Below are 23682 nucleotides of genomic sequence, written 5' to 3' on the forward strand. Positions count from 1 at the left end.
GAGCGCACATGTGGGCTAGAGCCCCTCACCCACCCGGGGCGTCTCTCCGCTGGCTGGGGAGCCTAGACCAGCCCTTCTCTCCAGGGGCCTCTCTCTCCGGTATCTAGACAACACCCTGCCCTGTGCCCCCTGGGGCAAACACAAGCTACCCCTTCCTTTCCTCTAGCTTGGGGCTTTCAGGGTGCTGTCAGGTCTGGGGAAAGAGAGGTGTCCAGATGATAGCCAGGGTCCCTCAGGTGAAGGCGAGTAATAACCAGCCAGGCAACAGGGGGACCTGGGCCGCAGAGGTAACGAGGGATCCCTTTGCCAGACAGGCCCGAGGGACATCTGCTGCAGCCGCCATTTGTGGGGCTTGGAGGGGATCCTGGGAGACATGGTCTGGCCCAGCTGGGCGAACAGCTGTCCTCTGCGCCTGCACTGCTTTACCTTCTCTTGTCTCATTCACCTGTAGGAGCTGGGGTGGGGCCTTCAGCCGGGGCCTGGGGCGCCCTGGAGACAGGCTTTACAGAGAGAAGCCAGAGGCCCCCTGCTCTCACTCGGCCCAGCCCTGCCCACCCTGCCCCCGGGGTTCCCGGCCAGGTCCGGAGGGCCCAGGGCAGTCTGTGCTCGGTGCCAAGGCAGGAGGCTCAGGGAAGGCTTCCAGCGCATGGACCGAGGCAGGAGGGATGCTGAGGGACCAGCAGGTATTCTCAGGGCAGGGCAGGGCCTCGGCCGCCATCCAGGGGCCTGTGGCTCTGAGGCTCTGCTGTCTTCTCTGGCCACCCCTGTGTGCCTGCAGGAAGTATCTGCGAGATGCTGACCGCCAGGTCCTGGCACAGCGGGCCTTCATCCTCACTGTGAAGGTGCTGGAGGACACCCTGAGCGAGCTTGCAGAGGTACGCCTGTGGCCCCTGTCCTCTCCCAGGCCGCGGCCCCGGCCACCTGTGAAGTAGCACGCTCTGCCTCCCCGGCTGGCGAAGATCAGCACAATAAGGAAGTGGCAGACACTTAGTGAGGTGCTGACCGGCTTGGCAGATGTGGACTTGTGGTCAGGGAGGACAGTAGCGACACTCCGTGAGGCTGCTACCTGAGCAGTGTACCCCCACCCGGCAGGTCGACCTCGGGGTCACAGCTGCTCTGATGTTGAAGCACATGATGGGCTCCTGGTGGGCTGAGCGAGGCCTCGGATTGCTCCAGGCACACCTGCTTCCTTTTTACCGCCCCTCCACCCCCCGAGGCAGGCACAGCCCTCACCCCCTTTCATAGCTGAGCACCCTGAGGCCTAGGAGGTTAGGTCACCGGCCTGGCAGGAAGGGTCTGAGCCAGGGCAGTGCCGGTGCAGGGGCTCAGGGTGGCGGCCTGAGACTCCACCTTGGCTCCTGTGCATTAGGGGCACATGAGAGCCCAGAACAGAAATCAGCTCTGCAGCAAGCATTCGAGGTGGCCCCTGGTGGGTCCCCCCAACCCCCACCATTAGATGCCCAGGACTGCCCTAAGGCCCGCATTTAGAGGAAGGCCATCCCCGCACAGGCCAACCCTACTTTTCTGGAGCAGCACCACCTCCAATGCCCCGTCAGTCCCTCTCAAGGCTGGAGGAGCAGAACAGGGAGGGACTTCCTCAGGCAGGTCTCCAGGCCCAGCCTGGGCCAGCTAGCAGACGGGCAGACCCAGACTGGCCCGGGATGGCCACCCCTGACACCCAGGGCTGTTTTGTTGTGGCAGAACCACAAAAGATACAGTCTTTTACCTTCGGTTTTCTCGTAGGGGTCAGAACGTCCAGGGCCCAAGGCCTGTGGCCTCCCTGGAGCCAGGATGACCACCGACGTCCCCCACAAGGCCAGCCCTGAGGATAGTCAAGAGGGCCTCCCCCACCCCAAGAAGCCCCCTCTGGCTGATGGCTCAGGGCCAGGGGCCGAGCCAGGGGGCAAAGTGGGCCCTCTCAACCACCGGCCTGTGGCCATGGAGGCAGGAGACAGCACAGACCAGGCCGGAGAGCAGAAGGACAAGGAGAGCCCCCGGGCAGGGCCTGCTGAGCCCATGGACACGGGTGAGGCCACTGCTCGCTGCTCAGACTCCGAGCGGGCACCACCCCCACAGCCAGGCCGCCCTCCAAGGGACAGGGGCCCCGAGAACCGTCCCACTGAGCTGTCTCTGGAGGAGCTGAGCATCAGTGCCCGGCAGCAACCCAACCCGCTCCCACCAGCCCAGCCAGCCCTGGCCGCCGCTCCTACCACCACCAGTGGGGCCAGAGGGGGCAGCCACCCCGAGGAGCCACCCACACGGCCCAGCCGGAAGAGGAAGCTCCTGGAGGACACGGAGTCGGGCAAGACACTGTTGCTGGACGCCTACCGGGTGTGGCAGCAGGGCCAGAAGGGTGTGGCCTACGACCTGGGCCGCATCGAGAGGATCATGTCCGAGACCTACATGCTCATCAAGCAGGTGGGTGGCCGCAGGGCAGGCCTGCAGTTGTATTCTCACCGAAGGTACTTCGCAGCCTGTGTCGGGGTGCTGGGGCCCGTGGGGCATGCTTGTTAGGTGTCATTCCCACTCCAGCCCTGCTGTTTGCTTCTCTACATTTGAGGTTTTCTACCACAGGTGGGCCGTAGAGTCAGAAAAACAAGGGTCACGTCCAGTCATCGCGTTGTACGCTCTAAGTATGGGGCGATTTTGTCAACTGTATCTCAAGAGAGCTGGGGAGAATACACCCACAAAAAAGAAAACCTTTTAACAACACGCTCGGAAAACTATCTTCTCAACTTTAAAGGAAATGAACCCATTTGCAGAAATCTTATCACATTCCACACATCCAACAGGGGGACGGGACCCCTGACCCCACCTCGGTGCCGGGCTCTGGGTCACTGCCTCAGGGACCTTTGTGGCTGGCATCTGAAGGGGGCTGCAGTGCCCTGAGTATGTGAGGGGGCTCTGCCGCCCTTCTTGTTTTGTTTTTTTAAATAGATTAAGACGTGTAGCTCTTTCTCTATTTAAAATGATTTGTACAGGAAGAGCCCCCAGAACTGCAGTGGCTGGTTCAGACTGGGTGCCCGTCCTGATAAGCAGTTTCTTCCCAAATCGTGTCTGTGTGTGGTTTGGAGAGTGCCTGTTCTGTCACCCCCTCACCAGCATCCGGGATCAGCCTTTCTTTGTTTCTGTTGCTGATGAATTAGGAAGAACCACGCCCTACATTCCCTGCTGGTGAGGGTGGGCCCTTCCTCACACCCTGCCCACGGCTCCCCCAGGGCAGCCCCCGGGCCTCCCTGGCCTCCATTGCCATCCCCCTGTGCCTTGGGCTCTTGGTCTCTGGGTCCATCAGACCTTCCCCCCACCTAGACCTCAGACTCTGAAAGGCCCTGCATCCCGCTCGCTTGAGGAGCAGGATCTGGCTCCAATTCTGCCAGCCTCAGCCCCTGAGGATGCAATAACATGGTCCCGTCTAGACGTGGTCTTGACAGGGCTGGCCTGGCCCAGAGCAGTGGCCCTGTGGGATAGACCCGGGAGATGGACGTGTGCTTCTACCCCTGCTCCCCAAGCGGGGTGGGAGTGTCAGGGGGTCCTCACACTCTCGGGGCTGGGACGAGGCCAGCCACCATGGCCCGGGCCCTTTGACTTTGAGCATTTCCTTGCCCAGGTGGACGAGGAGGCTGCTCTGGAGCAGGCCGTGAAGTTCTGTCAGGTCCACCTTGGAGCCGCCGCCCAGAGACAGGTAAACTGGATGCCGCCTGTGCCAACCTCCTCCTATGGGGCCGGCCCCACGCCAGGGCCCCAGGCTGCAGGCCGAAACGTGGGCACACCTCAGGAGGGACCAGCATGGGGCCAGCATGGGCCGAGGGGAGATGGACAGGAGGCATCCGGGCTTCAGGCCCACAGGGAGCCCCTGACCACTGGCCCAGGTGGAGCAGCATTATGTGGTGGGTGGGGCCTTGGCAGGCCCAGACCCCAGCTCTGAGTGTGTGACCTGAGGGGTCCCCCCACCTCAGCTGCCTTTTCTGTAAATGGGGAAGATAAGATGGTCCTTACCCAGCTGACCTCACCTGGAAAGGTGACGTCATCTGGGACAAAGGTAGAGGGAGTGATGTGCGGCTGGGATATGAATTGGATAGGAGCAAAATGGATGGGGTCCCTGGGACTTACTCAGCAAGGGAGGGGGCCGGGTGGTGCCAGGTTTGAGAAAGCCTCCCCGCCAGTGAGTGGAGAGAATGGGCTGGGGCGGAGGCCCAGTGAGCAACAGGTGGGTTTGAGACAGCAGAAGATGAGCCAGCGTGCCTGGGTGACAGGGAGGAGGGGTGAGGCCCTCCTGGGCTCTGGCCGGCAGATCTTCCTCTAGGAGAGAGGTCTAGGCTGGAGCCCAGGGTGTAGGTGCCCCTGAAGCCATCGCTTTCGGGCTCAGAGGCCACAGCTTTTGAGGAGTAGTGGGACCGAGGAGGAGGTGAGGGGCCGGGGATGAAGGAGAGAGGGGTCCTGTGGGAGAGGCCCAGCTCAAGAACAGGCCCGAAGGCAGGATCTGGCCGGCAGAGAAAGGGGGCATCCTGTCTAAAGCTGGGGGGACGTTGCAGTCCTGTTCAGTAGTGCCACCGGGGCATCTTCCTGCACCACACTTGGGCATTTCTGCAGGAGTGACCCCTGGGCCTGGGTCGTTGGGTCAAAGGGCAGATACTTGCCATTTGAATAGGTGTGGCGTCTTGTCCCTCCAAGGGTGGCCCAACTGCCCCTTCCCCAGCAGCACAAGAGAGCAGGTCTTGCCCTCCCATCCTCGCCCACACACGGCCCTTTCTTGGCATCTCCTCCCTGGGGAAGTACCTCGCAGGGAGTCCGGAGGCAGGAGCTCAGGACAGTGGGCATCCATCCACCTACAGCCTGGGGACTCAAGTCCCAGGTCCCCCAGCAGCAGGCTGGTGGATGCCCTCCGTGCCCAGACGGGCTTCCTCTCAGTGAAATGGGATAGGGGCCACCATCCCTGCCCAGGCTCTAGGTCTGAGGAAGTCCAGTTCAGTCTTCACCAAGCGGGCTGATCCCCCAGCTGAGGGCCAGAAGCCCAGGGGAGACATGCCCCAGGCCACCAGCAGTCCCCGCCACTCCATAGCCAGAGCAGCCAGAGTTCACGGCGCAGCCACTGCGGTTCCTACGGCCTGCGCGGCCCTCACCACAGCCTCTCCTACTTGGGACAGGAGTAACTGCCCAGGGCCCAAGTGCGGGGCTTGGCCCCAGGGGTCCCCTCCTGCTGACCCTCCTCTGCTGACCCAGATGGGGGCAGGTGGGCAGTGAGCACTCCAGACGGAGGAGGACTGTTTCTGATGCAGCCTTTAAAAGGTGCTCCAAGTGATAGAACCACACAGGAAACCCCCAAACACCTACCTTCCCTGTCCTGTGGCAAAAGGAGGTGCTGAGCTGGCAGGAGCCAAAGGCAGGGAAGGGTCCCATTTCTTAGATGAGATCGCGGCCCAAAGAGGACCAGCACCCAGCTGGGGCCTGGGCCCGCCTCTGGCCAGTGCCAGGGAGGGGGCGGCCATGCCCCTGAGCCTGCTTCTCCTGCCCCTCAGGGGAGGGTCCGTTTTGCTGGAGGCATGTCCCAGTTGCCATGGCAGCCGAGCACACAGCTGGAGAGTGCTCTGGACATAGAGGCTCAGTGCTGTCGCGGTGGCTGAGGCTGGCTCCTGCAAGGACAGTCATAGCACCCACTTTCTCCATGGCATGTCTGCCCATGAGAGACAGGTCTGCCCTTGCTCATCGCAGACACACATCACACAGCAGAGTTGCAGGGGCTGTCCCGGACCCCATGAAACCGGGGACAGGACATCTCAGGCAGAGCAGATACCAGAAGAAGCAGAGTTACGGCGGGGAGCCAGCTGTTCCCCAGCACCGAGGTGCCCCCAGCAGGTGTGAGACCTCCCTGCACTTGCAGCCACCAGGAGAGCTCCCACTGTCCCCAGTGTGGGCCTGTTCTTCAGACAGTACAGTCGGCCCTAGGCTCACACACAGGGACCCACCTTGCAGCATGCCCTCAGTGAGCTGCAGCCTTCACACCACCCCAGGAGCGTGGGCTTTGGGTGCAAAGCAGAAGGGACCTGGTGGCAGAGGGAACAGTGTGGACGAAGACCGGGAGGCCCCAGTGGGCCTGGCTCGCCTAAGAACAGACGGCCTGGGGTGGGAGCTGCTGGGGCGGCTAAAGCCTGGCTGTCTGGCACCGTGGCTTTGGGGCTGCAGTCTTGAACTCAGGAAGCTGACTCTTTGTGTCACCCCAGCTCCCTCAGGATGGTCCCACCAGTGGCCCTTGGGAAATCGCCCTCCAAGACTGACTTGTGTTATTGCAGTCCCCGCATCGGGTGCAGCGACCCCCTTGCCTGGAGTCATGCTCCTCTCTGCGTGGCACGCAAGAGTGGGGGCATGAGGTCGGCCAGCCCCAGGCCCTCTGCTGAGTCCCTATCAGCAGGGCCTGGACATCCTCCCAGGGAGGGGCTGTGGGTCCCCAGCAGTTTCATAGCATTGCAGAGTTCTGAAGGGCTGCCTGGGGGCCTCGTTGGCAGCATGGGGGGCTCAGGGTCTGGTGCCATGAGGGCATGTTGGCAGGCCCAGGCTCAGGCAGGTGTCCTGTGGGATGGCGAGGGCTCTGGGCTGCCCAGCTGGCCTTCCTCACCTCCCTTTGTTCTCACAGGCCGCGGGGGACACACCCACCACCCCAAAGCACCCCAAGGACAGCCGAGAGAACTTCTTCCCCGGGGCTGTGGCCCCTACGGCTCCTGACCCTGTATCGGCTGACGCTCTCCAGCGGCCCAGTGACACTCACACCAAGCCTCGCCCTGCACCGGCCGCCTCCACGGCGATCATCCCCTGTCCTCCCTCAGCGTCGGCCTCCACTCCAGACCTGTCCAAGGACTCTGGACCCCTCCAGCCACATAGGCCAGAGGCCACCCCCAGCGTGGTCTCTCCGGGCCCAGGTAAGTCTGTCCTATCCACTAGGCGGTGAGGCCAGAGCTGGGCCCAGGCCCCTGCCACCAGTGGCAGCAAGTCCTGCTCCTTGCATAGAGAGTGGGGGCAGGGCGGGGTGAGGCCAGGCCGGGGCGACACCCAGCCTGGTGGTCCTTGAGAAGCACATCACGGGGGCCCTGGAGGGCAGGGGCACAACCTGCTGGCGTGCGTACCGCTCTCTCCTTCCTCCCATCCCAACCAGCAGCCCTCTCACGGGGGTGGGACGAGGAGGGGGGGCCCACGTTGACATCAGGTGTTTACATGTTTGCCATCCCTCTCTCTTACCACAAAGCCTTGTGACGAATAGATAAATAGGAATTCTGGAGAGGAGAGGGCGTCCTGACTTTGGCTTCCTGGAGACCTCACAGGCCTGCGAGCCATCCCTGGGACCTGCTGTGGTTGGGGGCATTCCTGCCCAGGGCCCTGTGGGCAAGCCGGCAAGCATGGGGCAGGGCAAGGCTGGTCGGTGGGCTTGTGAAGGACAAGAAACAGGGCCCTGGGCTCCGGCGGCCAGAGGGAGCCCTGGTTCCTTCTAAAACCCAAGATGCCCTTGGGAACGGCAGCCCACTGGCAGGCCAGAGGGCAGACAGGCCTGCAGCTTTCCTGGGAGGGGACTCTGAGCCTCCATGCCAGGCCCTCCCCGCTGCCCTCCCTGCCCCATTCCTGGGACCAGCCTGTGCCCCTGCTGAGGCCCTGCACGGGCCCTTTGCTTCTGCAGGCTCCTCTGTCCTCCCGGTCACAGTCCCATGCAGCCTTTTGGCCACGCCGCCTTGACCTGAGGGCGGTGGCGGCAGCTGTGAGCAGGGTGCTGCCCGAGCGGAGGCTGAGGGTGGCAGTTCCCTCTCTTCGCCCTTTCCTACAGCGCAGGCATCAGGTGCTGATGTTCTCACCTGATGCCGGTCCCCAGTTTGCATTGAGGATCATGGAAGTATAGGGACCCTCTGCCCCGTCACTTACAGTTACCCTGGTCATGGCCCCATGAGTTGAAGAATCACTTCCCTTAAGTCAGCTCCTGCAGCCATTTGTTCTGAGAGGAGCCTCTGAAGGCTGCAGGACAAAGAGCAGTTCCGCCACCAGGTGACCTTGGCTGTCCCTGCTCCCCTCTGCGTAGCTTACCGCGTCTCTGTGTCCAGCACACAGTGTGGAAGGTGGGGGTGATACACACTCAGCACAGTGCTCGGCAGAAGTGGGCACAGCCACCGCGCGGGTTCCGGTCACGGTGATTTCAAAGGGCAGACACCACGGGAGTCCACAGCCCAGGGAAATCTCTCTCTCCCACGAAGGCTTGGCTTCCCCCAGGGGATCCCCCCGCCGCACCTTAGGCTGGATTCAGGAGCATCAAGCTGTCAGCTGGTCATCTCAATTCACTCAGTTGCTGGCAGGTCTCAGGTTCTCACCGGCTGTTGGCTGGAGGCCTCAGTTCCTCCACTCTGGGCCTCTCCATAGGCTGCTCAGTGTCCCCACGTCATGGCTGCCGGCTTTCCCCAGAGCCCGGGGCCTGAGAGATAGAGAACCCTCGAAAGAAGCCACAGCGTCCTTTATGCCCTGATCTTGGAAGCGAGTGACCATCACTGTTGTTGGGCACACATGAACGGGTACAGGGTGGGAAGGTTACTCAGGGTGTGAATCCCAGGAGGCGGGGCCGGCTGCCTGCCTTCCCTCCCCTGCTCACCATGCCCCGGTTCCAAGCAGGCCCCAAACTTGGTTCGCATGTTTTTCCCTCTGTTAGATCAGGGGAAGAGCATGTACTTCTCGGTGTTATTCTTCATCCTGAAGAATTGATGCTTGCTTCTTTCCTTGCCCCAGATGAAACTGAATAGCGTTTTGCTAGGATGGAACTCTTACATGACCCTGGGGGTGGGGGTGGCCCTGGGTGGAGAATATGGGACACTTGGACCTGGTGTGGAGTGACCTGCCGGCCTCTTGGGGCTGCTTTGGGAGCTGCAGGAGGATGGTGTTTGGCTGGCTGACGGTTCCCAGAGCTCTCTGGGGTGGCATCAGGGCCATGCTGGGACGGGCACATCACCTCAGAGCCCACTTCCCACATCCAGGACAGGGAGAGCACCCGCAAGGAGCTGCCTAGCACCTCCTGGTTCCCCAGAGGTTCCCCAGAGGCCTGGTGATGTGATCTGCATCTGCCTGTCCTGGTGCCCAGTGGGCAGCCCAGACCTGGGGCTCAGTTGGGATGGACAGGAAGGGTAGGCCTGCCCTGCGGAGGCGCCTGGGAACTAGAGCGTGTATAGGCTGGGAGCTGTAGCCAGAGACGATGACACGGAGGTCACAAGCCACCTGAGAGGGCAGGCTTGGGACGGATCCTCCCAGGATACCATCCCCAAGGTGCGAGAACAGGGGGAAGGCAGCCTCAGAGGAGACCTTGACTGGCGCCATCCCCAAGGTGGACAGCCCTGCCCTGCCCCTCCCCAGGCCTTCTGACTCCAGCCAGGGGAAGGCAGCTGACAGTGGCTGGCAGTGTCCACTCCCGACTTGTCCCACCTGCTGCGGCCTGCAGATGGATGGGGGCACTCCCAGGCTCCCCTGGTCACTAGCTAAGACCTCACCCATCCACCCAGGTCGTGCTGACCTGGGCCACTGGCCTTATGTGGCAGATGCATCCCCTCGGGGAGTTCAGAGGGGCTCGTGGGCATCTGGGAGGCGCCTAACCATGTGTCCCCCACCCCCCCCATCTCTCTACTGAGCACGTGCTATCTCTGTGTTGGGTGTCTGCCCACCACAGGCCTGGACCTGGTTTCATGCTAGAATAGTGCCTGGCCCACGAATAAGTGAGGGTCCCTTTAACTGAGGGGTCAGGCTTTCAGAGTGGGGAACTAGATCAGGGAAGAAGAGTGGAAAGGACACTTCAGGCCACGGGGCCAGCCTTTAGGTAAGGAAAGCGCCTGCCTCAGCAGGGAGCCGCCAGCCAGTGAGTTGAACAGGCTGTAATGCCGGCCTCATGCCATTTCGAGAAGCCAGGAAGAGTCTGAGTCAGGACTGGCGCTTCCAGGACACTGGTCCTTGGAGACCCGGTGCCCAGGCCATGAGTCTGCCTGGAGGAGGAGGGGGAGTGGGCCTGATGGCCGAGGATTCCAGCCTGGCCATATATTTCCCACTGACAGAGAACCTGAGGCCAGGGGGGCCCATAGGGCCCTTCTCTAGAGCCTGCGCCTCCAGGGTGATTCCCTCCTGCTCAAGCCTACCTGCAGCCCTCCTCACAGGCCTCCAGGGTGGTCTTGGCGAGGGGAGGGGGCTGCCACATGCTCGAAGGTCTTTGCTGGATGCCCTTGCCCCAAGTGTCCCTTCTCCTCCTGGTGGCCTACTAAGAGGAAAGGGCCTGCAAAGAGTGGACAGTCCCCTGGGGTAGAAGAGAGCCAGCCTGACACCTGGCCCCCCTGAGGGCAGCCTCCATCCATTTTGCCACCAGCTCCAGGCCCTCCCTGCAGCCTGCTACCTGCCCCCCCATCAAGCTCCTGTCCTATAGATACCTATCAGCAAGGAAGCCAGCTGCCCAAGCAGCCACCCAAGCAGCTCCTCCAGAGCCCTCAGGGAACAGCTACATGAGAAGAGGTTGGGCAGAGGCAGGCAGAGTGTTACCACCTATAGAAAGGCCTGGAGCAGACACCCACTGGGCCTGCTTCATGAGTGCGTGCCCAGCCATGGTGAACCGAATCCTGCCCCAGTGGCACGGGATTCGGGCTGTGGTCCCTGCTCTCCAGGTCCGGGAGGGCAACAGGAGGAGCCTTCCGAGGTGCTTATCCCTGCCTGCTGTAGTGTAGGGGGCTGGACTCTGGGACACAGAGGCTGTGACAGACAATAACTGCCAGGCAGTGGGTCCTAAGGAAGGAAGGGACTGGCTCATGGCGTGGGCAGCCAGGGAAGGCTCTGTCGTCCGGGAGCTGGAAGCCAACAGGCAAGAGGCCAGGGTGCTAAGTCACCCCAGCTTTGTCCCTGTCCCAGGAGCTTTCACTCCTGCCTGGCCCGGGGCGGGGTGTGGGGAGGTGAGACTTCACCTGCTGCAGAAGGGAGAGGAAGGACTTGATGGGCAAGTGGGGGAATGAAAGGGTGGTGGGCCGGTGGCCGTTTCGGCCTGAATAAGAAGGAAGAGACGAGTAAGGTGAGGAAGGGAACATGAGGAGGGACTGGATGCAGCAGGAGCTGAGGGGCAGCTGCAGGCGGGGCCCCGGGGCCTGGGAGCCGGGGGACTGATGCTGACTAACGGCCTGGCTGGCAGCCATAGACGCAACGGGCACCTTTCGGGCCCATCAGGCCTTGGCTCAGAGGAGGCCAATTCCCGGCCCCTGCCTCATGCCAGGGAAGGTGTGGCCTGGCGGGAGGGCACGGGGCCAGCACGCCACTCCACCCACTCTGGGCTTAGCTAGCTGGTTTGGTTTTGGGTCCTGACTATGTTTCTGAGTGCCACTCCCACGGGCTAGAGGAGAGAGCCCGTGAGCCCACCCCTAAATCCCGTGATGGTGTTTGATGGGGCTGGAGGCCCCACAGTGTCCATGTTGCCCCTGCTGTGTCAGGCACACAGTGACCCCAGTTAGTGCGCGGGCCCCACCAGTGTCCACCTGGAGGGGGAGTGGTTTCCTGCCTGTACCAGCCTGGCCCCACCCATGTGATTGTTCGAGAGAAGCCCTTGCTGGTCCACCAGTGGAGGTGGCGAGCTGCCTCAGTGCAGGTCCCCTGCCAGGTGTCCCAGGGTTCAGGAGGGAGGGGCCCTGTCTTCCAGGCTGGGTGAGGATCATAACTTGCGGCCCTCCCATGCCCCACAGAGGGAGAAGAGCTGGCAGGAGGGGCAGAGGGCCTGGGCTTCCCGCCCCAGGAGCCACTGTGCAGTGAGCAGGTGAAGACCATCCCCGAGAGCCCTTCAGCAGAGCCGCACTGCTGGCCCACAGAACCCGCGTCCCGGACAGGCGCCGAGCCCACCTGTAGCCAGGGTAAGGCGAGTTGGGAGCTGCCAGGGGAGCTTTGCCTGGAAGGATGGCGAGGGGGGGGGGGTGCGCTGGATCACAGGGTGAACAGCTTGCCAGGGGGGACCTGGGAGGACCCAGGGGTGGGGAAGCCAAGTGGAGTGGCAGCTGGGCAGGGAGGCCTGGGCTGAAGAGCTGGGGAGTGGAGAGCCCCTCATTCTACCTCCAGCTCCACAGAGACTAGCGAGGGCCGGTGGCCGGCCCAAGCTGAGGCTGCTTAGTCCCGGGGAGGAGCCTCCCCAGACTAGGGGCCAAGGGAGGGGCTGATGTGCGGAGGGAGGAGTCGGGCCGGCAGAGGGGTGGCCAGTCCTGCCAGACCACTGTCCGTGTCGTCGTCATCCTTTCCCAACTGGCCAGCCCCCCTTGGGGATTCCTTAGGTTCAAGGATCTCACCGACCCTACTCAGGGCATAGGGCCTGCTGCCAGCCCCTCGGAGCCAGGCTTGGGCTCTGAGTAAGTCGCGCTCCTTTTAAAGCCATGGGACCTCGGAGGAATGTGGAGACCAGCCAGGCTGACCCCAGGGCTCCTAACTCTTACAGCTTCCTGGAGGCTGCCAGCCCCGGAACTGCTGCCTCCAGGCTCTGGGGATATGCAGCTCTGGAGCGGAGGGGAAGTGGATGCCCCGGGGCCAAGCAACTTGGCTCCGGGCCCCCGCATCCTCCCTGGGGTGTGGACACCATTAGGACGTGCGTCCTAGCATTGTTGCAGGGATGCAACAGTTCGTGTGTGCACAGCCCCTGGAGGGCCTGCAGAGTCCCTGGGAAAGCTCCAGGGGCTTGCCTGTATCCTAGTCGCCAGGCCCCGCAGCCCAGAGCCAGACAGGCAGTCAGGGGGGCAGACACAGGAGGCCGGGAGCCTGCCGGCCAGCACACACCAGAGCGTCAAGAGAAAGCACCCTCGGTATGACGTGGCAGGAGGAGGCGTTCTTGGTTGCCTCTGTCTTCCAGAGGGGAAACTGAGGCCCGAGCCAGGGAAGGGCAGGCAGGCCCAGGAGGCTGTGAGCAAGGCTCAGCTCCCACGGTCCACCCCACAGTCACCAGCTCCAAGGTACCCAGCAGTGCGAGTGCCCAGCCACCCGAGGGCCCCCCCGGCAAGGCAGAGCCCGGCCGGGCCAAGTCGCGCCTCCTGCCCAGCATGCCAAAGCTGGTCATCCCCTCGGCCGCCACCAAGTTCCCCCCTGAGATCACCGTCACGCCGCCCACCCCAACCCTGCTCTCACCCAAAGGCAGCATCTCGGAGGAGACCAAGCAGAAGCTGAAGGTGACCACGGGTGCCGAGTGGGGGGCGTGGGCGGGATGTGGCCTATAGGCGGGACTGGGGCCAGGCCCGGGCCACCCCTGACCAGCTCCCTGCCCGCTCTGTGTGCAGTCGGCCATCCTGTCTGCCCAGTCGGCCGCCAACGTGCGGAAGGAGAGCCTGTGCCAGCCGGCCCTGGAGGTCCTGGAGACGTCGAGCCAGGAGTCCTCGCTGGAGAGCGAGACCGATGAGGATGATGACTACATGGACATCTGAGGGCTGGGGCCGCTCCCCCCCCCACCTTGGCCTGAGCCCCTCGGGGCGTGCCAGGCCCAGGCGGAGCACTGTTTCTCCCCCACGCACATCCCGGCCCGCTCAGCCTCCATCCCTCGCGGTGTCCTCCCCACCCGCCTGGGCCGTCGTCTGTCCCCGCCGCATGGGGGCCCAGAGGAGACTGAGCTTGGCCACATGAAGATGGCCACAGCTCACACAGCAGGGCTGGCATCCTTTTCTATGAAATGTTGACTTTGTATAACCGTGCCCACGCCCAGCCCAGGTGGCCATGTCCACACCTCGACGCCCGGATGAGCCGGCTCCTGCCTGTGTCACAGTGGAGGGGTCATTTAGGGTTGGGCTCACCCCATTCCCTTTTTTTGGTTTCTTTTCTAATAAAGATGGAACAGTTGTCTTGCCTCTTTGTTCAACCCCCGGGGGCCTCCCCCAACTGGTTGCTGTCCAGGGTTTCTGGACCCTTCTTCTTGTTGGTCAGGGACCAGCCCTTGGGCATCCCAGGAGTAGGCAGGGGTTGGAGGGAGGGGAGTGAGTCAGAGGGGAGAGGTGAGCACAGGCCGAGCAGGGCAGACCCTCTGGGTGGGACTGGAGCCAGGCCTGGAAGGGCTCTCCAGAGTGTCCCCTGAAGGACTCAAAAGAGTGTGGGGTGTGCCCCTGTGGAGTGTGGGCAGGGGTGGGAGGAGGGGGCTGCAGGGGACCCTGAGAGGTAGGGTCAGTGTCAGGAAGGGGGACGCGGGGCCTGGCAGGAAAGGTACTTACCTCCCACCACACTTGCCCTCTGATAGAACTGGCCATATAAGTTGTGGGGCTCAGTGCAACATAATGGGGGTTCCTTGTCCAAAAATTCATTCTTTAGAGGTGACAGCAGAGCATCATATAAACCCACGATGCTGGCTCTGTTCTCTCAGGCTCCAAGTACATCTGTTTTGGGGGGGCACAGGTTGTGGGGGCCCCAACCAGCCCTTCACAACCCGATCGGTGCTTTGGGGACCCAGCTGTCTTCCCCTCATAGATCTGAGCTGGCCCTGCCCCCAGGGGTCTCCCTGGAAAGGCTCTCTGTCCGGGAGGGAGATGGGATGCTCCTTGCTGCCCTGTGCCCCTCATGGGCTGGGCACCGCCAGGGTCCCCAGCGCACGCCTGGCAGAGCCATCATGGGGACCCAGGAGCATAGCAGCCTCGGAAAGACCCTTGCCAAAACTGCCCCGATTCAGGCTCTTTGCAAGGTAGGGCCAGCCGTTACTCAGTTGATGCCCCCTCTCCAAATTCCTAGCTTCTCAGACTGGAGTGTCCAGAAAGAGGAATTTCTGGGAACAGCCCAGCAAGTCTCCCAGGGCTTCCTGGCTCTCAGGACCCCAGGACACTTGGGATCCATCCTGGGAGCATTCCTGTCGTCTTCCTTCCTCTAACCTGGGCCACAGGGAACACCTTCGACCCTGGGCCTGGGAAAAGTCCCAGCACCAGTCCCCGACACCTGCCTACAGAGGGTGACCTGAGCACCTGGCAACCAAGCAGGGAGATGTGGCTTCTAAGTGCCCCAACTGGCTTTCCTGACACCTATAGGAGCCGCCTCTCTGATGAAACTGCAGGCCCACACACCGGACAGGAAGGGGTGGTGCCCAGGGCACAGGGGCTGGCCAGATCCCAGGAACTGAGATGGGTCACAGCCAGGTGGCCTAAGCTCATAGCCGCCGCCAGCTTCAGCTCCCTTCGAGGTCTGGGGATGCCGCCCCTGGGGAGAGAACCATCTGTCTGTCTGAACACCCAGCCCAGGTGGCAGGGCCCAAGTGGGTCCCAGGCCTCAGGAGTGGAGTGGGGGTCCCCAAGAAGCTGCCTGGGCCCTGGCCCAGCCCGGCAGCCCCTCCCAGTGACCTTGACCCCACCTGTCTACATCTGGACCTCCGTTTCCTCCCCTGCACAGTGAGAAGGGAGAACATGGAAGAGATTACGCAAATTCTACGAATGATAGCCAGGGGTGGGTGGGGCTGGGTGGCTCTTCTCTGGAGCCCTGTTTCATTTGCCTTCCCCACTCCAGGGATTCCAGAGCAGGGGGTTCTGGTCTCAGCCCCAAACCCACTGTTAACCTGCCCTGGCTGGGCCCCTCCCACAGCCTTCACCTCCCCACCAAAGGGGTTCCCCTCCTCCAGCCCTCCTTCAGCACCCACGCACACCAGGAAGTTACTTGCTCCCCCCTCCCTGCGAGGCTGTGGGGAGGAATTGGGAATACCTGCTCTGGGCAGGGAAGCTGAGGAAGAGGGATGAGAGGTCTGTGGCTGCGGGCCCCTGGGCGCTAGAATCCTGAGATTGCAAGAACCACCCCGCCAAATCGCTTGGAGCCCCACCCTGGCTGCCCCGGGCTGGGCCAGAGGTGGGATCCGGTGGTCTGGGTCGCAGCCTCTGGACGTGGGGATCCAACCCCTGGAGGCTTGAACGCCCAACCCCCGTGTCCCGGGCTGGCGGGCCAGGAATGTGCTAACGGGGCAGGTTGGGCCCTACCGGCCCCCAAGGGAACCTGTGGACTTTGAGAGGGGACCGGGCGGGGCGGGGCGGCAGCACTGTGCGCCGGGCGGGCGGGGCCAGGCCGAGGGGAGTTAGGCGGCCCGCAGCCGCCCAGCCACTGCCGCGCTGCAGGCTGCAGACTCAGGCCGGACCATGACGCTGCCCCTCCTGCTCTGGGCCGTGCTGCTGCTGCTCGACACAGTCCCCGGGCCAGGCCCCCGGCCGGCAGCAGGTACGCCCCCACCCTGCGCTTCTATCCCGGGCTCTGTCTGCCTGCCTCCCTGCTGCAGCCAAGCCCAGGGTAGACCCCTCTGCTCAGCCTGTGTCCATCTGCCAGGCCATCTGGGACTGTACTGGGGGCTGTGAGAAGAAATTCTGGGGTGCCCAGGGTCCGGGGACTGCTGGCGGGATGGAGTCTGGGCTGTGCCTACCCTAAACCCGCTGGGAGCTGGGAGGTACCGGCTACCTGCAAGGGAGGTGGCCCAGGGGCGGGTGGAGGGCTCAGGAGAGCCCCCGGCCCGCAGCCCCGAGCCCCCGTGGAGGGTGTGCTCACAGGTGGAGGAGCCCCCAGCCCTACTGAACCCCCTCACTGGTGAGAGGCAGGATTGTGGGTCCTTATTAGGGTGGGGCTGAACCCGGGAAAGTCTTGGGGAAGGCTCCTACTCCGAGCCTCACGCTGGGCTAGGCTGGGCTGGGCTGGGCTGGGCTGGGCTGGGCTGGGCTAGCAGTGAAAGGCTCCCGGGTAACCACCCCCACCACACCCCTATCTCCTATCTCAGGGAAGCGCCACCACCCTTCAGCCACTTAACCTCACTTACTGGCCTCCCTTGGCCTCCTCCCCCACTCCCTTGAGCCATCTGTCAATAAAAATTTATTGACGCTCTTGAGTGCCAGGCCCGGCACTGGGTGAAATGGGGTCACCGGGGTGGCTCAGGTCCAAACCCAGCCCTTGACTGGCCCCCGTTGGTGGGGTGGCAGGGAAGGGCCAGGTGGGACGTGTGATCCCTGCCTGGGTGTCTCAGTCGCCCCTCAGTCTCCACCCTCCAACCTGCCCCACCACTCCCGCTACAGAGGCACAGATTCCCTGAAGATATGGCCCTGTTGTGGGTCCCCGTGGTGGTAAGAGCTGAGGCCTGATGTCCACGGCCCCACACCAGACCACCCTCTCCCTCACCCTGGCCCCACTGGGCCCTCGGCTGGAGATGACCCTCCTCTCCCTTAAGGGTGGGGCTCCTTTGGGGGCCACAGCCAAGCCTGGGAATGAGCCCCTGCCAGGCCTCCAGTGGGACTTAGCAGCCATGTCCCCAGACTCCAGACGGGCCGCCAGTCTGGGTTCACTGACCCTTCAGGGAATAGAGACAGCTCCCAGGCCAGGTCAAGGGCTCAGCCACCTCTGGCCATCTGAGGATGCGGTCTTCCGGGACTTGGTGGCTGAAGGCCAGTCCTGCCCTAGAGGCTCCTCTTGATGCTGCAAAAACGTATATCTGGACGCCTTTCCCCTTATCTTCCCTCCTTCTGGCAAGTCATTCAGGCAACTGCTAGATCATTTGTACCAAGGATCCCTCACCCCACGGGGCCCCTGGGTTTCTACTGTGTTCACTTGGTGGTCAGTGAGACTCCTGGGGATGCTTCTCTCTCATGGGCTCCGGGAAAATAATCGCCAGCCCTGCCCGTGGGGCAGCCGGGTGCTCAGGGCCCTCTCCTGCAGGTGCCGGGGGGAGCTGCTCCCACCGCTGTGGAGACCAGGATGGGCTGTGCTCCTGCCACCCGACCTGCTCCGGCCTGAGCTCCTGCTGCTTGGACTTTTGGGACTTCTGTCTAGAAGTCTCACCCTACTCGGGCTCCATGATGGGCGGCAAGGACTTCGTAGTGCAGCACCTCAGCTGGTTCAACCCCACCGATGGCGTGATCTGCAGGTGGGAGGCCCGAGGGGCTCCGTGCCTGCTGGGGGCCCAGGGGCAGCTCCTGGCTGGGGTCCCCCCACCCTGGCCCAGCCTTTCCTGCCACGTGCAACCTCCACAGGTTTAAGGAGAGCATCCAGACCCTCGGGCATGTAGACTCCTCTGGACGTGTGCACTGTGTGTCCCCCTTGCTCTATGAGACGGGCCGCATCCCCTTCACACTCTCCATGGACAATGGTCGCTCCTTTCCGCGCTCGGGGACCTGGCTAGCCGGTGAGCCCTGTCTTCCTGAGCCTTGGCCCCCACCCCCACAGGGACTTTCCCTGGCGCTAATATAGGCACGCCTTGCCTGCCGGGGCAGTGCCCGGCTGCCCTGGCTTAACCAGTCCTTCTGAAGGTGCGCCCGACGGGGGCGAGCGTTCTCAAGCTCCTCTCCCCAGCCCCTGGCATCCACACAGGACAGCCGGCCCAAAAGGGGGCTGGGGGCTTCGGGGGTTCCCCCGGCAAGGCAGGCCACTCGACTCGGCCAGGCCAGGGGAAGGGGGGAAGCCAGGTGGAGGCCAGAGGCCTGGGCAACATAGGGCAGGGCCCCACCTCTCCCGCAGCCTCTGTCCTTTCCTGACATGAGGGTCCGGGGGAGACCATGCTCTAATAGGACTGCCACGCCTCGTCCCTGGGAGGGCACCCCCAGCTCTCAGAGCCCCTGAGGCCTCAGGCCTTCGCTCACCTCACCCCCTGCCCAGTGCACCCCAGCAAGGTGTCGGAGACGGAGAAGAGCGAGCTGGTGAACGAGACCCACTGGCAGTACTATGGCACCACTGGCGTCACGGGCAACCTCACCGTGACCTGGGAGCCCTCGGCTCTGTCCACACAGTCTGTCACCATCGAGCTCTGGGGTTATGAGGAGACAGGTAAGGCCGGCCCAAGGCTGGACTGGCGGAGGAGCTCTGTGGGCCCGTAGGGTTGGGAGTTTAGGGCTTGCAGGGATGGGAGCAAGGAGGTTCCAGGCAGGGCCCAACCCCAAGCGGGGATTTTGAGCAGGAAGAGTACAGGCGAGAAAGGGGGACTGGGGAAAGTGTGGGAGTTCGGGGGCAGGCTGGGAACCCCCAGCTGCTTGCGCCCAGCTCCAGGAGGAGGTATGGGCATTCCCAGCCCTTGGATCCAAGGCTTGCCTTGGAAACAGAAAAAGCTTGCTCCACCCAGCCTCCCCAAGCCCCTGGACCGCTAGCCTGGCTCTAGGCCTTGCCTCGAGCCGGGGCTGGGACCCTAACGTGTGGGAGGAGGGGGTGGTGGTCCCTTGAGCCAGGATCCTTGCTGGGGCAGCAGGGCAGGTCTTCCTCTGGTAATCCTCTTGTCTGTCCATCTGTCAGGCCTCTCCGAGCACCAAAGACGGGCGCCTGGCCCCTCCTCTGCCCCAGGACTCTTTGGAGGGCCCCAGGGGCTGACTGAGGCCTTCTCTCCCTTAGGGAAGCCCTATTCAGATAAGTGGGCAGCAAAGTGGTCGTACCTGTACCCCCTGGCCACAAGCATCCCCAACTCTGGCTTCTTCACCTTCACTCCGAAACCCGCACCTCCGACCTACCGGAAATGGGAAGTGGGTGCACTTCGGATCATCAACAGCAAATACTATGCAGGGGAGAAGTAAGGGCCACCGGCCACGCAGAGGACGGGCTGCTGGGCCTGGGCCACTGCTCCGCAGGCTGGACAGGGAGGCCCGGGGCTGCGGGACGGAGGGTGGGAGCGGCCCTTAAGCGTGTGCATGGCCCCCCCAGGGACGTGCAGGCGCTCTGGAGCAGCGAGCACGCGCTGGCCTGGCACCTGGGTGAGGACTTCCGGGCGGACCCTGAGGCCTGGGCTCGGGCCCAGTGCCTGGCCTGGGAAGAGCTGGAGGACCAACTGCCCAACTTCCTGCAGGAGCTGCCTGACTGCCCCTGCACCCTGGCTCAGGCCCGGGCTGACTCGGGCCGCTTCCACGTAAGCCCCTACCCCAGTCGGGGCCCAGGAGAGGGCGAGGGGCCAGCTGGAGGCTGGCAAGGGTGGGCGGTAGGTAGAGGCCCCAGGGAGGGGAGGCTGGGGTCTGAGGGCCCTCAGAGGTTGGCTGCCAGGGAGGGGATGGCAGAGCCTGAGGCTAGCCCAGGTGACAGCAGCCTCCCGCTCTGCAGACGGACTATGGCTGTGACATTGAGCGCGGCAGCGTGTGCACCTACCACCCTGGGGCCGTGCACTGTGTGCGCTCCGTGCAAGCCAGGTGAGTCCCCATTGGGGGGGGGGGCGGGGCCCCAACAGCGGCCCTGACCTGTCCTCGCCCCCAGCCCCCAGTACGCCTCCGGCCAGCAGTGCTGCTACACAGAGGCCGGCACGCTGCTCCTGACGGCCGACTCAACCGGGGGCAGCACCCCGGACCGCGGCCACGACTGGGGCGCGCCCCCGTTCCGCACACCGCCCCGCGTGCCTGGCCTCTCGCATTGGCTCTACGATGTCGTCAGCTTCTACCACTGCTGCCTCTGGGCGCCCGAGTGCTCCCGGTACATGCGGCGGCGGCCCTCCAGTGACTGTCGCAACTACCGGCCGTCGCGCCTAGGTGGGTGCCAGCCGAGGCTGGGCCCCGGGCAGGGCTGCACCCGCGCGGCCCCCCTGATCCTCTGCTCTCCCCAGCCTCCGCTTTTGGGGACCCACACTTTGTCACCTTCGACGGTGCCAACTTCTCGTTCAACGGGCGTGGCGAGTACGTGCTGCTGGAGGCCACGCTGACCAACTTGAGGGTGCAGGGGCGGGCCCAGCCCCGGACGACTTCGGAGGGTGAGGCTGGGGCCCCGCGGGCTCCGGGAGGCTCAGGGCCTTCCCAGGAGGAAGGCTGGAGCTGAGCGCTCTGCGTTCTGCACGCGCCACCGCAGGCCCGCAGGACCGGGGCACGGGGCTGGTGGCCGTGGCTGTGCAGGAGGGCAACTCCGACGTGGTGGAGGTCCGGCTGACTGGCGAGGGGCGGGTCCTGCAGGTGCTGCTGAACCAGGAGGTGCTCAGATTCACGGAGCAGAGCTGGATGGACCTGAAGGGTGAGTGCGATGGCCGGGGAGCTTCCTGGGGCTGCTCTCGTGCCCTTTCCCTCCCGCCTGAGCCTCCATGCCTCTCACCGGCATGGCCCTGGGCTTCAGAGCGTGGATGCGGAGATGGAGGCCTCTCGATATGATCCATATGCTGTCCCCAGCATAGTGATGCAAGTCTGCCCCGCTCCCCTGCACCCCACGGTGAGGGGCCCAGGACAGTGGACACATGTCCCCAGCCCACGGCTGTCTGGGCAGGTGAGGTTCTGGGCCCCAGGTAGGGAGGTCCAGCCTGGGGACTTGGTCTGATCTCGTGCTTTCACACCCATGGAGCCCCAGACATGTGATCAGAACCCCGAGATGGCCGGACGGTGGGACGAGGAGCTGGAAGCTGCAATAATAGGAACTGCCTACTTTGAGGATGCTGGCTGGCCCTGAGGGCTAAGGAGCAGCCCCCTGCGCACCCCCTTCCCTGTGCTGCCTCAGGGAACTGAGCTAATGAAATGAGTTTCTTGCGGTTGGGATGGGTGGGGACCTGGGATGGGCCTGCTGCTGCTGAGGCTGCAGGGAACCCCCAGAAGGGCAGAGGTGGGCATGGCTGCTGCCTTCCTCAATGAGTGAGGGCCGACGGGGGACCCCCAGGCAGGGTCTCAGTGTGAGGGGTCCCTTCGGAGCCTGGGCACTTGGTGTCAGTGTGGGGGTCCCAGTACAGATGTGGGCCTGGGTTGAGGGAGTGTCACAGCAGGGCTGGCCCTGGGGACGCCCTCCCCTTCCCTGGGAGCCCACGGATGCTGACCCTCTCATCCTGGGGCTGTGGAGTCACGGCACGGTGCCCTGAGTGGGCAGCCCTGACCCCAGTTCCACCTGTGCCCAGGTATGTTCCTGTCCGTAGCTGCCCAGGACAGCGTATCCATCATGCTGTCATCAGGTGCTGGCCTGGAGGTCAGCATCCAGGGTCCATTCCTGAGTGTGACTGTCCTCCTGCCTGAGAAGTTCCTTACCCACACACAAGGCCTTCTCGGGACACTGAATGATGACCCCACCGATGACTTCACCCTGCGCAATGGGAAGGTCTTGCCCCACAAGGCCACCTCCCGTGAGCTCTTCCACTTTGGGGCCGACTGTGAGTGACCCTGAGGCCCACTGGGGGTGGGGGGCAGGGGGACATGGCCCTGGAAGTGAGGGGAGAGACCCCAGAACCCTCGGCCACCAGCAAGACCTGCTGCGTGTCTCCCCAGGGGCCGTGGAGAATGCCTCATCTCTGCTCACCTATGACTCCTGGTTCCTGGTCAACAACTTCCTGTATCAGTCCAAGCATGACTACAGCTTTCAGCCCCTGTTCCCCGAGGAGACCGTCCCCGACCCCAGTCAGGCCGCTGAGGCAGCTGAATTGTGTGGAGACAACGATTTCTGCATGTTCGACGTGATGGCCACTGGGAACCTGAGTGTGGGCAATGCTACGCGGATGGCCCACCAGTGGCACCAGCATCGCGTGCAGAGCCTGCAGCCTGGTGAGGGCAATGGGGTGGGCACTTGATGCTGGCACATGACCTCCTAAGCTGGCAGCTGTAGGGGTGGTCAGCCAGTGGCTTCATCCTGTGGTCTGCTCCTGGCCCCCTACCCCCAGTGACGTCCTGCGGCTGGCTGGCTCCGCCCCCCAATGGGCGCAAGGAGGGTATCAGGTACCTGTCGGGCTCCACCGTCTCCTTCCACTGCGACAGCGGCTACAGCCTGTTTGGGGCGGAGGCCAGCACCTGCCAGGCTGATGGCACCTGGTCCAGGCCCACCCCCATGTGCCAGCCAGGTGAGGATGCCCTGCCTGCCTGCCCCAGCCCCCCGCCCCCGCCCGCCCTCGGGCAGCCCTCACCACTCTGCCCCCTCTCCAGCGCGGAGCTACACGGTGCTGCTGAGCATCATCTTCGGAGGCCTGGCAGTGGTGGCTCTGGTCGCGCTCATCTATGTGCTGCTGCGTCACAGGAAGCGCAACGTGTAAGGCCCCTGCCCCCGCCCCTCCCCCCCGGACCCAGGGTTCTACCAGCGGGACCCCGTCTGTGCCCCTCCTTGGCTCTCCTGAGGCTCCGGAGTGCCCCCCATGTCTGCTCCAGACCATGTCTCTGTTGCAGGGCCAGCTGGGGTTCGCAGCCCTGAAGGGAGCGCCTTTGGCCAACAGCAAGAGGCACACGGGGCCACCCCGGAGAACATGCACCCCGACACTTCGATCCCCAAATCCCTAGCACCATTTACTGGGACCTGGACACCTGATAACCTGAGCCTTTAATGTCCGTGCACCCCAGACCTGGTGCCCTGCTCTGTCTCCTCAGACCTGGACCACCTGGCTCTAGCCGTGCAGCTCCCGAGAGGCATCTGGTCCTCTAGTTCCTGTGTAGTCTCAGCTCCAATTCCCCAGACTCCATGCCCGTGAATTCTAACGCCTCTCTCCGGAGACCCCAACACTCGGGGGCACCTGAAACGCAAATGCTATACCTCAGATCCCGTGTCGGATACCTGCGAGCCTGATCCACTGGTCCCCAGTGCCCCAGCACGAGAGCCCGAACACCCAGCTGCCTCGATTGCCGGACTTGGCCCGGCCTGAGTGGGAGAGGCCTCCGGACCCCAGCGTGGAGGGTCACTCTCTGAGCTCCAGGCTTGTAATTCTAACCCTGCTGGAATGTCACTTCTCTAACTCTACTGGAATGGCACTTCTAACTAACTCTACTGGAATGGCACTTGAAATACCCTTCCTTGTCCACCCAGAGAAAACAAGCCCGTGGTGCTCCCTCCCTGGTGTCCGGTGCTCATGCTACACTT

At 63.6% G+C, this 23682-nt stretch overlaps 2 protein-coding genes across 6 annotated transcripts in view; both read left to right on the forward strand.

Annotated features, from left to right (window-relative positions):
- The window catches only part of CABIN1 (calcineurin binding protein 1), a 151558-nt gene extending 137728 nt beyond the window's left edge, over positions 1 to 13830 (forward strand). For all 4 annotated transcript variants that reach the window (XM_028094169.2, XM_028094172.2, XM_088019652.1 and 1 more), the window contains 7 exons: positions 779 to 875; positions 1744 to 2418; positions 3608 to 3682; positions 6629 to 6911; positions 11712 to 11876; positions 12943 to 13169; positions 13278 to 13830. In XM_028094169.2, the coding sequence (XP_027949970.1) occupies positions 779 to 875; positions 1744 to 2418; positions 3608 to 3682; positions 6629 to 6911; positions 11712 to 11876; positions 12943 to 13169; positions 13278 to 13421 (1666 nt within the window). In that variant the 3' untranslated portion in view covers positions 13422 to 13830. The remainder of the gene's footprint in view (positions 1 to 778; positions 876 to 1743; positions 2419 to 3607; positions 3683 to 6628; positions 6912 to 11711; positions 11877 to 12942; positions 13170 to 13277) is intronic.
- A 2255-nt stretch (positions 13831 to 16085) lies between these two features.
- On the forward strand, positions 16086 to 23629 carry SUSD2 (sushi domain containing 2). Of its 2 annotated transcripts, none has more exons than XM_088019369.1 (15): positions 16086 to 16164; positions 17626 to 17848; positions 17955 to 18106; positions 18577 to 18744; positions 19300 to 19474; positions 19606 to 19807; positions 19996 to 20081; positions 20146 to 20414; positions 20489 to 20632; positions 20728 to 20886; positions 21749 to 21997; positions 22113 to 22385; positions 22502 to 22678; positions 22761 to 22863; positions 22998 to 23629. In XM_088019369.1, exons 1-15 carry the CDS (start codon positions 16086 to 16088, stop codon positions 23020 to 23022), a joined length of 2484 nt encoding a protein of 827 aa, XP_087875495.1. In that variant the 3' UTR covers positions 23023 to 23629. The 2 variants fall into 2 exon arrangements, with proteins under 2 accessions (XP_087875495.1, XP_087875494.1); XM_088019368.1 differs by having other exon boundaries at positions 17641 to 17848; positions 19204 to 19474.
- The last annotated feature ends 53 nt before the right edge of the window (positions 23630 to 23682 follow it).

Source organism: Eumetopias jubatus, unplaced genomic scaffold (genome assembly GCF_037043125.1).
Source record: "Eumetopias jubatus isolate StellerSeaLion01/CBP00866 unplaced genomic scaffold, mEumJub1_p1.0 scaffold_16, whole genome shotgun sequence".
Lineage (NCBI taxonomy): Eukaryota > Metazoa > Chordata > Mammalia > Carnivora > Otariidae > Eumetopias > Eumetopias jubatus.

Coding starts and splice junctions, on each gene's coding strand:
- SUSD2 (XM_088019368.1), top strand. CDS start 16,086: ATGACGCTGCCCCTCCTGCTCTGGGCCGTGCTGCTGCTGCTCGACACA. Junction 17,849..17,954: donor ACCGATGGCGTGATCTGCAG/GTGGGAGGCCCG, acceptor CAACCTCCACAG/GTTTAAGGAGAGCATCCAGA. Junction 19,475..19,605: donor AAATACTATGCAGGGGAGAA/GTAAGGGCCACC, acceptor TGGCCCCCCCAG/GGACGTGCAGGCGCTCTGGA.